At 37.9% G+C, this 14,124-nt stretch overlaps 1 protein-coding gene across 3 annotated transcripts in view; it reads right to left on the bottom strand.

Annotated features, from left to right (window-relative positions):
* The window catches only part of PPP2R2A (protein phosphatase 2 regulatory subunit Balpha), a 41,194-nt gene extending 27,107 nt beyond the window's left edge, over window positions 1–14,087 (bottom strand). For 2 of the 3 annotated variants that reach the window (XM_026081916.1, XM_026081917.1), the window contains exons 1-2: window positions 13,966–14,087; window positions 11,814–11,888 (exon numbers count right to left, since the gene is read on the bottom strand). In XM_026081916.1, coding sequence (XP_025937701.1) covers window positions 11,814–11,888; window positions 13,966–14,071 — 181 coding nt within the window. In that variant the 5' untranslated portion in view covers window positions 14,072–14,087. Of the gene's footprint in view, window positions 1–12; window positions 90–11,813; window positions 11,889–13,965 lie in introns of those variants that run through there. The other variant, XM_026081920.1, reaches the window with a different exon arrangement.
* Window positions 14,088–14,124: the final 37 nt, after the last annotated feature.

The following is a 14,124-nucleotide window of genomic DNA, read 5'->3' as shown; positions in this document are numbered from 1 at the left end:
ACTCTTACCTACCATAATGGAAGGAAGGGAGGGGGGAGGGAGGGAGGCACACTCACTAGCAGGATTTCAGGCAGCTTGCCGGAGAGCACAGCGCCTGTGAAGGTCACAAGTACAACTTAAGTTTCCAACAGAGATGAATACACAGTTCTGACTATTAAAATGAATGCAGCATAAAAGCTTCATATTATTTTACTCACCATGGACATCCACTCCTTTACTAGTTCATTTTAATACTTAATCTATTTTTTTTTTCCAGTCCCACCTGGAAGATGGAAAATAGCTTTTCCTTTACCAATTGTTTTGTCCACTTGGCAAGTATTTTCCTGTATTTCTATTCTAGCCCAAGCATACATGTCTCAGCTTCTTTTAAACAGTTTTCTTCTCAGAGGATAATACTACTCTGTGGCCTAGATTTCCAGAGATTCTTAACACTCATTTCTCTAAACACGCATAAGGAAACATACAAATCTTGGCACCTCTGTAAAGCAGACCCTTATAACTGGAGCACATGTTAAAAACAAAACCAAACCCTGCAAGTCGAGCTAGATACTGACCGTATCCATAAGTAAATCATTTTACTTCTCTCTCAGCTTCCCTAAGCTATAGATTAGGAGATTAAGACCCTTTCTTTGGATCTTAGAGTTATTTAAGTGCTGAAAGCCAGACAAAGTATTTAGTAAAATTATTATCATGAAAAGATCTCAAAGTGCCTTGCAATAACTTTTAAAAGTTTTTGAACCTCATTTTGGGAAACAGGCATACTAGTTTTTACAGATAAGGAAAGCAAAGCACGGAGGGGTTAAATGCCTTACTGACCTTCCAATAGCAGATAAAACTTGACTCAGGATGATTATTTTCAATTATCTTCATTTCTAGCCTTCCTTTTTGTGAGTTCACCCCTCAAGATGATTAAATTTAAGTTTAGTAACTTCAAACTTGGTAAAAATAGATAAGTAATAACAGCTATATAAAAAAAAAAAAGCTTGAACCTCATTCAAACGACACTGGTTAGAGAAAATATGAACTGGAAGGTGCCAAACAACTTCCCAGTTGAATGTTATATAATTGTACAACTTCTGGAAAAAGAATTTCCACACATGCATAAACAAGCTTACATGACAAAAGAGGCCTGTGTACATGATCTTATGTTGATGACTTCTTTGAGATGACAGCAACCAGCAAGGAAGAAAGATTAAGCCAGAAGTGCTCCTACACAGGATGCAGTCTCTCATTAATGAGGTTTTTTTTCTACCAACATACACACTTAATTGTTGCACAGGAACAGGAACCCTGAGCAACAGAACAGAGATGAGACCTAGTAGCACAGTTGTAGATGATTTAGATCATACTTAACTCATTCCCAGAAGCAGCAGAATGATGAAAGTGCTACAGAAACAAGTAGGTGCCTGTTATTCCAAAGTCTGATACTTGAGTTTCCTCAGGTCAAAACAAGGAAAAGAATCCACAAGCTCCAGGGAGTTAACAACTTCACGTGCACAATCTTAGGGAGCATAAAAAAGCAACCATCTTCTTACTGCACTTTCCTCTGAGGCATCTAAATGCTGTCAGAGGCAAAATTGCTGGGTCAAGCACAGCACGTGTCTGATCAAGTAACAGGACTGATGCGTTACCAGCCCTCACCACTCTAAGGGTGGGTTATCACTTTTGAAAGGGACTGGAGTAAACAAAGATCCTGGACATTTCTTGAAAAGAAAGATGAAGTAAATAAAGATTCAACTTGGACAACCAATGCATGAAACTACAAGAAGAACAGACAAAGAGAAAAGCAAAAGTTCTATATAGAAAATCTGTAAAATTTTGGTCGAAAAGCTTAAAAACCACTGCCAGTTCCACATTCTGTCCTGATAGTTTATGGATGTTTCCCTATGACCTCTATAAAGCAGTGCCCCTTTCTCACTGCCAGACCATATGAGGAAAAAAATTATATGCTTCAACTTCTTCAACTGCTGTTTATGTTTGTTTATATTGCTGTTTTAGAAGAGGTGTCAAACTTAATTCCCAATTCACTGGAGTTTTCCATATGATTTATCAACTGTAAGCACAAAAAGGCTGAGGAAGAGGTTGAGCAAGTTGTTCACAATGCCTTAGTTTCATATGGTACCCTAAAACCATTATCACAACTCCAAGAGAAGCAATCCATCCATTCACCCATCACATCTCTTGTTCCATTTCTGTGCCACCTCCACTGCTACCCGGCCACAATCATCCATTACAATGTCACAAATTAGATCGGGGAACTAACTCAGGATGAAGTTCATCTGACAACAACAAAAGACATTTAATTTTCATTCAGGTCAATTCCCCAAAGTTATCACTATGCAGCTACATAAGCATTTGTGCCAGCACAAAGCAGGAGCTGGTACAGGTACAAGGAAGGACTAACTCTTTCAGAAGCAGCAGTTACTTGAAGTGACAAGGAACCTACAGACATGTCAGGATGCAATTTGAATTCTAATTCCTCATTCTATACCCAGATCACATTTCACTTCAAAACAAGCCAAACAGGGCAATTATTAAATCCAAGATAATCCAAGATTTTTATTTTTAATTCTATCAGTATTCTTATTAATGAATCCTTACATGATGCACTAAGATCAGTACGTGAGAAATAGGTACAATATTCATTTCTTGTTGTGCACTTCCATTGAACAAATGTACAGGAACACTCAAAAAAAGAATCTTTGAAAGTCATTATACATTTTATGAGGGTTCACACTAAAGACAGATTTCAATAAGTAGTTCTTGTCTGCTGGGCCAGTTTATTTTTTCCAAATACCTTACATGTTTAAAGTAAGCCCTTTGTACTGAATTCATAAGCACTGTACACAAGCAAACATAGGTCACAATTTATGTGAATCTTCTAACCTTTTTCTACTAACATTAGAAAGACTGGCTGCAGTCACTACTTTTAAGAATCAAATAATGGTCCCTGAAAAACATTTGACACTCAGGGAAAAGAGGAAAGCATACTTATTAGCACTTAATAGACAAGAACAAATTAGAAATGATTTTAAGTTTTAAATAAGCTAATATAGTCTGAAGTCTCAATTACCTTAACTGTTCCTGAATATATGCAATTATTTTTTCTCAACTTCTCAAAAAACATCAAGCACTAATTCTGTGTTTGTTTGGAGATCACATTTTTCCTAGAGCATTCATTCAAGAACTACATTTGAAAATGCAAAGAGAAACACTGACACACAAAATGTATTCTACATACCTTAGAAATCAACCTTTCTTACAATACGACTCTTTTTAAATCCTCTCTTCATGACCCTAAAATTTCTTCCTACTGTTCCAAAATTAGATGCAAGCGTAATTGCCTAAGGGGTTTAACATGTGAAGCAAATAGGCTGGTTTTCTTAATGGTGCTATCACTTGTGGCTTGCTAAGGGGAAAATACATTTTTATAAAGAATGTCTGACAAAATTAATAATTTCTCCTCCAGTGCTTAACAAAAGCATGATAAGTTAAGAGAAGCTTGCAGCCACTTCTACTTGCGTAGCCAAATTTGTCCTGCACAGAAACCTCAAATAATTGTTTTCAGTAATATTGTAAACTCACAACAGTAGCACCCTACCTGAGGTCTTATTAGCCAGCATCTGCATTTTAAAGGCAAATTAAACAGTCTGAAAGCTTCCAGTCCCAGAAAAGAACAAGGCAAGATGACCATCATGTAGCACTACATGCTGCCCAGAGCAACGCCCTAAAGCAGTCTAGAATGACTGGGTAGCCAGAAGACAAACAATTGTATGTTTAATAAAGGAAGCCCTGCTATATAAAATCATAGCACAAAAACACAGACATAAAATATCAATGCTTTACCTCTTTTAAGACAAAAGGCATCTTTTTACACTGTCTCCTCTATGGAAAGAAAACAGTTCACAGTTTTTCTCTCCCCATTTCCACAAAGGCTCATATAACAGGGTAAATGAATGACAACAGCCTTTGCGTTTCCAGCTTATTTACATAATAACCCTATGGGAGTAACATTTAGATAGTGCATGCTTTAGGAGTATAACTGAGCTATAAAACAATATAATGAAATTACATTATATATATACACACCACTGGGAAGTTTAAAATCTAGAAAACTATCCAACAGATGTAATCTTGTTTTTACTTTTTTAGACCTACCAGTGCTTCATGAAAGAGATTATTCCAGATTTGTTTGGCTCAAGTATTCTTTCCTGTATTTCTCTTCTCCTTCTGCTTTCACAGAAATATGATAGCTGTTGTCTCTACTCACACTCTACCTATGTCAGAAATTTTTTTTTTTAAAGGGAAAACCTGAGTTTCACATAATTAATTACTGACCACTTGTGACTTGTACAAGCCTCCTTGCTCCAAATATTGTAGCCTAAGTTATCATACTACATATTACAGTGCATTGAATAAATATGGAAAAAAAGATCTGAAAAACACTCTTAAGGCAGTAACAAAATAAACTTATACTAACAGAATCGTTTTGGGAGCACAGTGTTTCCTAAAGAGGTATGAACACATGGTAGCCTTAATTTGGTACCATCATTAATTGATGTTCTTACTACAGGAGATACAGTACATAGCAGAGAACGTTTTAATTGCATGCACACACTCGCATGGCATCTAATACAAAGAAGGCCTCATTCTATAGCATCTAATGCAAGACAATACATTAGTTTAGGTGAAGTAAAAAGCCCAAACAAGGGATCAATTTTTCAAATCATACTAAGAGGGTAAGAGAAAACTACCATTTGCTAGACTCTCTTTGTAAACCTTACAGTAGAGCAGTCAGTAGTACATCTCCCAATTAAGTGGTATTCTTTTCAATAACTTGCAAGAAACTATCACTGTACTGATACAAACACAGCTAACATTAAACAAATAGCAAGTTTGTCATTCCCACATATTGCTTGTGCAGACACTAGAGAAATTAAACTATTTCATGTGTACTAGTTCTGCTGCAGAAAAACGTCAAAAAGATTATTTATAACCTAGTGATAACTGACATTCATGTGTGTGCACGCGCATGCAAAAAAATCTAACTTAAAAAACCCTCCAGAACTGTCACACTGAGAAGCAGTCTCACAACTGGCTTATACCTACCTAAATCTGTGCTGCGACCAAATAGAGCAGTTCTGGATCCCCCACCTGCCCTCAGTGCACATCACCACCTCCTCTTTACACAATATATTTGTTTTCAGTGACAGCACAGACTTATCCCAATTTCAGCTAACTTAAGTCTTAACACCTAAAAAAAGAATCAGCAGTGATGCAGGATATCTGTCATTCATTACTGTACCATACCAAACTCTTATTTGGCCAATATTTCAGTTTGGTCTCTTAAGATTACCTTACAATTTTGATATTAGATATATTGTATTGCTGGCCTTCAGACAGCACATGCTCAAAGTACATCTTGAACAGCAAAGTTTAAGTTCTTTATTTTCTTAGTTTATTTTACCATTTGTATTAGCTTAGCACTTAGAGGTCAGGGTCTTGTTGTGCTAGACTGTACATAAAGTCCTATAAAAAGACAGACCATCTTCCAGAGTTCCTCATGTTCCCCTCAGCCACTTGATCACACTCCTCACACTGTGCTGGCACAAGCACACACACAGCACAGAGAACCAGATCAGGGTTCAATTCAGCTGAAAAATAACCCAGTGAAACCCACAATTTTAAGTATTTTTCAGCTAGATCAGCTTCCCAAACCAGTTCATTGTGCAGTTACATGAACACTTATGCCAGCAAAGTGGAAAGGAGTGCCTCTTTAAGCAGAAATGCTGCCAAACATGTAGCCATGGCCTAAATAGGCAAGTCAGAAGAGAGCAGGAAAAAAAAGATGCAAACAGTACAACTAGGAACACCCAGCTCTTAACTCTTACTTCAGCACTGCATCCAGTGGGAGTTTTCTTCATTTTAGCTCTTCCAAAACATTCTATGATGATGCAGCCACCCAAAACAGAATCTTTAAAATTGAAAACTACAAAGTTTTTCAAAGCAGACCAAGAGCTATAATCCACCAGGATTTTCAATTATAGCTGTGCTACCCTGGAGCTACGTTTATTTGTATGGTTGGAGTCTTATGCCTGGTCACTATCACGTCCATTTTTAAGATAAAAATTAGCTGGGACAAGGACTGGGTTTTTGTAATTCAAGTACAAAGATAACAGCAAAGCATCATAGGGAAAACAGTAGTGGTCAGCATGACTGACAAGCTGAAGTGCGCTACCAAACTAATGTCAAGAGAGAGGACTAAATAACTTCTAGGGAGATAAACAGCCTCCTACTATTTAGCTATTTGCTAAATGCTCTTTGTTTTGGGGGACTTCACATAAATGCATGCTTTAGTTGATTTAGACCAGCGGTTCCTAGAATACAGTAGCCTATTTCTCCTCCTAGATACAGACAGCCATTCTACAAATGGCTAAAGATAAAAAAGCTAAAATATACAAGCAGATTTAAGAATACAGAATAGGATTATGACTTTGGGTCTTTATATTTTTCAATAATATTTCAAACTGTCCCTTTAACAAACTTGCTACTAGTCCTCAAGTTGCTCCTTTTAACTGATGTTATTAAGTAATCATACACAAGGTAACTGCAGCCCTCAAAAATCCAAATTAAGCTCCCTCCCATAACTACCCCCCAATCTTTCTTCAACATTATTATCCCAGCCTCTCACTTCATGCCTTCACTACTTTTCTCGCCTCCTACTGTATCTGCTCCCATTACAAAGAAAGAAAGCCTATCAGTGACTTCCATAATAATGACATTGTTCTCTTCTGTGACTCCTACCCAAAAAAACAGCCGGGTACGAGCCCTCCTTCCCAATCAATCCCAGCAACATCCCTCCATCCAGACTCCTAGGAGCTTTACCTTCAACTGTTGGTCAGCCTAGAGAACAGGCTGTGCGACGAGTCAGGAGTAAGTGTGACAGGACAGAGATAACCATCCTTCTGCAAGGAGGCTCAGAACTCTAACCCACTAGTACAGATAGATGTTACCTGACAAACAGAAAGCTTTCTGATAAAGCAAGAGAAGGTGGCAAACTTCAGACAGAGATAAACCGCTCTTTGCGGCGGTCCTTTTCCTGTCTTCAGTTTTCCGTATTGTAGCTCAGATAACTGTTTTGGTGCATTGAAGACAAACTGCTATTAGTGAACCAACAACGGTTCCCATAGCTGCTTTGCAATTTTAAAGTCTGCCAAAAATAAACATGAAACCACATTCAAAAGATATAATATGCCTAGAATCAAATACAGAAAACACTCCTGAATAAGAAAAAAGTCAGGTCTAGTTTATTTCTCTGACCACAAACACAATTTGGCTAGAGAGAAATGTAAAAGGCTTCATCTGTTCATAATCTGCAGAAACTGTGAAACAGACTATAGCAATGTTTTGACTATAAATTAGTAAACATGAAACAAGTGGTACCTTAGTGACAAAAAGCATGGAATGGTTTTAAGTATAGTACTTTAAATCAGTTACCAGCACCCACAGTAAATACTTTAATGCCTCATTCGGAAGTAATTCAGGCATGAAATAGTTAAAAAAACTTGTCGAAGATGAGGGGTAACCACTCAGGGTTGAAGCTTAGGGCTTAAGTTCCTGGCTCCCAGCCTTGGACACAATCTATCAGACTTTTACATATCTTTAGATTATACTTGAAAGAGCATTTAGATACAGCAGCTTGGTTCTTTTCCTTCTGCCAAGTAATTAAACAAATTTGACTTAATTTGTTTTGAAGAACAAAGTTGTTCCATTAAGCAAGTGTCTAGTTTTCAGAGACAGTTTAAATTCACAGCTCTTGGTTGTTTCCAATTGGAGTTGCCACATCTTAGAGAATATAACAGCAAAAAACCAACCCTCCCGCCCCCCCCCACACACACACAACCAAAACAACCCCCAAAACAAAGGAACTGTAGAAAATCTCTGTAATCATTTTCTGCAGTCATCCTATAGAGGAAGTTTCTAAAAAAACATGGTAGTATCAGCTCTAGAGCATTTCTGGACAGTTAAGTCCTACTTGCACAGAAACAATGATGGCACAAAAAAAGGAAGGAAATTAACAGTTTACAGATGCTTTTTATACCCTGATCATTGAACTTATCAAGGACAGTGACTTTCTGCATTTTCTCCACTGGAGAAGTCTTGTCTAATCTAGCGTCCTGGTTCTGAACTCTCCAGGGTAGATGGAACCTACAAGTTGAGCACAGAAATGTTGCAAGATTGGGTTCCAGCCAGACAACCGTAAAGTTGAGGATGGAGGAAAACTTCTGCTAAGCATGCAAAGAATCAGCCACTCCAGAAACAAAGGCAGTACAAGGCACACCCACACTGCCCTTACACAAGGGACAGACGGCTACAGGACAAAAGCCCAACCTTTCGCCATCAGTTAAAATAAAGGACCCCAGTCATATTAAGCTGACACTCAAAATTCAGTTTATAACTTGATTTCCGTGATCCGATAGGGCCAGGCCACAGCTTACAACCAAGGAGAAACTCTGTCTATACTAAAGAGAGGCCAATTCTTTATTCCTCTCACATCCATATTCCTCAAGTTAGCAAAGCTTTGCTATAATGACAGGCAGGCCCTGAATGTAAAGTCACTGCCATCTTTTCTTCTCAAGCTTCAGTAACAGCTCTTTCTCTTCCATCCGCATTAGCAATAAAAGAAACATTTTATCACATCCATCTACCACACAGTGCTTATAAAGCCAGGAAAAAAAAAGTTTATGGTTCAGCCATCTAAACCACCAAATACTGACTTTCTAGCAGACAGCCATTCTAGTCTAAATATCTTAAGAATTATAGGTTGTACATATTACACATGAAGGTGACAAGGCCAAATCTGACCTCAAATCTACTGGCAGCTGTGCACGAGCATTCTTACCACACTAAAAATTGCTGCTGTTATTATTATTATTTTTATTAAAAGAATTATCCTCCATTGGGCTGTGTTATAGGCAACATTGTAGAGACATTACTGGTTTTACATTACATTGATTAATGCAATTAAATTGATGCCATTTTCCTGGCTGACACATACTAGTTTAGTTTATGCACAGGTACAAAATAAATCAGTAAGCTGGATTTAAACAAAGAAAAAGTTTACCCACAAAGTTTAATCAGCATGGTAAAACTGAAGATAGCCTGGGTTTAACTGAGACTGTTTTTGTATAAAGAAGAGCTTCCAATATAAATACTGCAATATTGCACTACTAATAGGAAGAAGACAGAAAATGAAACATGCCTCTCCCTTGTCTTTCAGCCTTGTTTTCTTCAACTTGTTTTCAGTGAAGTTTCAGTATTCCACAATTTTTAATTTGAGCTCTCCATTCATTTAAAAAACCCAACTCCATGCCCTAGATACTACCCTACATAAATTGGTGTTATCCTCAGTAGTCACAGACATCCGATTAGAGTCCACACATGCTAGCTTGCAGACCACAGCAGTTAAAAGAATCACCTAAGTTTCAGACAGCGAGATTTTCTTTTGCTTTCCCCATGGTGCCAGCCACAAGAAAGAAGCCAGAAAGGCAGGGAGAAAAAAGGTCAGACTAGACGTAGAACCACTGTAAACTTGTCCTTGGGCATTTTGAAGGAGGAGGACCAGAAGTATGCAAAACTGCTATTCCAATTTTGTAAAAAGCAAACAAAACCCTACAAAAGGCTTCATTTCAGTAAAGGGACACTTAAAGCCAGAAACATAGCCAATAAAAGAAAATATGCAAGAGTCTCAGCTTGATACATTATCAACCATTTCAAAAGTATTACAGGGAGACATTATAAAGCATAACAGGAACTCTAAGGATCTCATGGAAGCTAAAAGACGCATTTTGATTTAGACAGCTGGTTTTCAACAGTTTCCAGCATGCACTGTGAGAGCCAAATACACAGAAAAAGGAGAGAATTTCAGCTCAACAAATTCATTACAACCAAGTATAATACCTTTTTAGGGACCTCACACCAGGTTCTAGGGATTTAAATTTCAAAACATCATGCAGTATATTGAGGTTTTTGGGTTTGTGCCTTAGCACTCATCCTAAGTCAATCATAGCTGACTACTAGGTCAGATTTTTCTTTGTTCTCTGGGTTGCAAAGTCAGAAGTCTACATCTCCCATATGATCAAAAGTGGACATTCTTACATTTTTTTGTAAACCATTCTGTGACTGGCTTGCTGAAACTGAAGCTAGTTAATTCAGTGAAGGCTTCCCTGAACTCCACCAATACATAGTGCAGCTGCTAAACCGTGTCAGAAAGCATAAGGCTAGCAAGTCTTCTTTCAGAGTGCAAACTACAATACTTCAGAACAGCTAACAGTGTTCAGGGCAGACATTTCCCAACTTCTGGATTTTTAGATCCCTGTAAAAGCCAGTATATCACAAACATATATGTAAAAACACTCATCGCTATTACATGCACGTCACATGTCTACTTCAATGAAGAATTATTTGCAAGCACCAGCCAGTTTCCTCAATTTTTGTACTCAAGGACTTAAGTTGTTATACAATTAAAATAAAAATTATAAAATTTAAAATCTGGCAGGGAAAAAAAATATACTGCATTTGATAGTAGTTTTGAGTTCAAGCTTTAAAATATACTTCCTGAGCAATTTAAGATTAATCCATCCTTAAGGAAAAAAAAAATTGTTACAGCTTGCTTGCTTCCAAAATCCATCTTTCAGTTTGTAAATGACAGTCTTTGAGAGCGCATCATTTTCCACATGCTGTAGCTCATAAACAAAAACAAGACACTTATGTTTATACTGAGTTTTTGGCCTTTAGAAGTTAATCTGAACCACACATCAAATGTGAAAATAATGGGAACTCTCATTACCGCTTTTCCAAGTACAACATAAATCTCACTTGTCTGTACAAGCGTTCAGGATATGTATAACCTCCACCCTCTCCAAAATTGCATGGGACAAAGCCCACTGCTTGCAAAAGAAAAACTTTAACTCATGATCTTACAGGCTACATTGTGCAAACAGGTCCTTATGGCCAAAGAAATTTAGAAGTCAGTGGGACTTTCCCAAAAAAAGATTAGAGAAAATTTTGTTCTCTAGCACAGCCACCTGAGCAATATAGAGAGAAAGTATGACTCCTCTAATGATGCCTTAGCCAAGTAAAAAAAAAAAAAAAAAAAAAAACAAAAAAACCACCACAACAAGTAGAATTTTTGCAGTCACAATCAGAGGCAGCCATCTTGATGACATTTGTCACTGCCAGCATTAGGAGCCCTAGCTTACAAAATTTTTATGCAGTTTCCAATATCTCCTCAGACACAAAACCCTCTTTTTTAATGAGTAAACATGCACAAATATTCAGATTTCTTCCTCTTCTGGTTAATGGAAGCTAGAAAGATTGGGAAAATTACTTGATCTTTATCTAGTACTTAGATCTTCAAAGAGTACAAACATTAATTAATTCTCACAACACCTCCCTGTGGAATGCAAGTATTACATTTCCCATTTTGCAGATTAGGAAAAAACACAAACCAAAAGCTGAGTGACAGGAAAATCTGACCAATAATTTGGGGAAACAAACATTTCCAGCAAAATACTCAGGAAGCCTGAATTCAGCCCTGCTAAAAGTGTACAAAACATTACTCTCAAACCATCAGAGTTTGATCCTGGCTTTAGGTATACAAACATACATTAAATGTCTGTCTACTTACTTTGCTAAAGTTACATTCAACAGAACTGAGATATTTTAGCAAGACTGCATTCAAATCTTCCTGCCTAAGGAGTAGCGACAAGGAAGTCAGGAAAAAAATTAGCAGTAATAAAAATTGTTCTTACCTTCTGCTACATCATCATCTACAGCGCCTTTCACCTGAGAAAAACACCACTGAATGTCATTTCCTCCTCCAGCTCCTAAAAAACACAATCAAAAAAAGAAAAAACATGAGACCCCCACAGCAACACAAAGAACACACTGCTAGTTACCAGCTGAAGTGTTCAGGCAACATCGTACACACCTACTTCCTCAGCTGGGCTGTCGGCACAATTGCGAATTGCCCCTCCCCACCTTTTTCCTTTACAGATATTGTTTTTGTCATTAATCGCTTGCCAGCGGCCAAGGCAACATTTGTCAAAAACAGCATAAGCAGTAAGAATGATAAAAGCCTCAGTCACTGAAAGCTTGCAAAACTACATTACACTGCTGGTGCTAACTTAAACTGCGCATTAAAAATGCAAGTGCATCAACATCCTATCTCACAGGAAGCTTCTTCCTATTCGAGAGAGCAGAACTCTCTATAGACAAACACAAACAACTTAAACAGTAACTGCCAGAACAGCTCTACATTTTTTGCAACATCTCAATCTTTTAATCAATATAAGCCAAGCACATTATTCATTTTCTTCTTAAACAAAAATATTTAACTGGACCTATGTACTAAAGGCTAAAAAAAGAAAAATTTTACCACAATTTTAAAGTCTCTTCGCAGAAGTAATGAAAGTAATTATCAGCCTTAAAAGAAAAAAAAGAGGGGAAAAAAAAGCAGCAAGTTGAGCAGAAAAGCAAACAAACAATCTCATGTTAAGTTCTACTACCATAGAAAACGGATCGAAGAGAAAACTTCAGGAACATTACTGCCTCAGCGGAAGGCAGTGATTCATTTGAACCCTGCCACCAAAACACACAAAAAACCACCACCCATTTCTTTTGCATTTCATTCTGAGCAAATCACTGCTGGGCTGAGTACATACAGGAAGAGACCGAAATGGACTTGCCTCTTTTTTTTTTTTTTTGGAAAGCTCCTGTCAAAATGGAACTTTTTCTCGACACAAAACAACGCAAAGAGGCTGAGCAACAGATGGCATTTACACATTAATCCAGAAGTTTATCATCGCTTGGGGGTAAAAATACAGAATACAGAAGATACTTCTTCCCTCTTCTACACTAACTTGAGGGGAAAAAAAAGTTAAAAGACATGGAAATCAGAAGCCATAAAATAATCTTTCCACAGAAGACCAAACGCCACAATGGCAAGAGGAGCAGCAGAATACAATCAGACTGTGGCTTGCATTTTTTTGCTTGCCTCAGTTTCTTTTCTGAAAGATTACAGACAAGGAAACTATGTAACCTGACAAGGTGAAGGGAAGTACAAGCATGCAGCCATGCAAGAGAAGTCAAAAAGCTTTTTGCAGATGCACTGGAAGGTATACCACGCATTTCTCTACCATTCCTCTAAACTTGTGCAACCTATTTTCTTTCCCCTCCCTACCCTCTTTATTTGTCATTTAGCAGTTGACACCATGGAAGCATTTAAAGGGGACAGCTTACAAGAAAAAAAAAATCATGGCTCTTTCTACGTAAGACTAAACATTTATTTTTTATACAGTTTACTTGATTTAAGTCCGCATTTTTTGACTAAAACAAAAAGAGGGTGGAGCACAGGCGTGTGGTGTAGAGGGAAAAGGCAAAGCATAAACCTACCACAGCCCCCACGCTTGCTCCTCCAAATGCAAAGCACTGAAAAGGCAACTCATTTGCAGAGGAGGGGGATGAATACATCTCCGAAGGAGGAGATTAAAACGGAAAGTAAGAACGAAAAGATACCTTATGCATACACACTTCTACCCTACCAAGATCACTCCAGGATGCAAAATAAAGCAGGATGCAAAATGGGGAACAAGCACAGAAAGGAATGAGAAAGAAAACAGAGAAAGACTTGTATTATCTAATTGCATCCTGCCCCCCATTTTCCACTCATTTGCAGATGATTTAAAAGCTGCGCCCTGCAGAAGGGGGCAATTGTACTCTCGACACAAGCACGTCTGCACCCTGCAACAACCCTCCGTGCACAGCAGCACTTCTCTGCCCGGTCCTAACTCCACCTGAGAAAGAAATGCAACATACCAGGGCGTTTGCAAATTCAGAAACCTGTATTTTATTTATATATAATTATATTTATATATATATATATAGATATGGCAGAAGACCCACCCTGTCTGCAAGCCTCCTGCACGCTGAACTTCAAAATACACCGCTCCCCCCATCCAAGCCCCTCCAGCTTGCCTCTTCCATGCAATTTTTTTTTTTTTTGGGCCATAGGAGAGGAGAAGGAAGCAGGGCTGGGCGGGAGGAACGCCGATTCCCCAGAAG

The sequence above is a fragment of the Apteryx rowi genome, unplaced genomic scaffold (assembly GCF_003343035.1).
Source record: "Apteryx rowi isolate R43461 unplaced genomic scaffold, aptRow1 scaffold_56, whole genome shotgun sequence".
NCBI lineage: Eukaryota > Metazoa > Chordata > Aves > Apterygiformes > Apterygidae > Apteryx > Apteryx rowi.
Note: the sequence above shows the minus strand (reverse complement) of the source record. Positions and strands in the feature narration are given on the sequence as shown.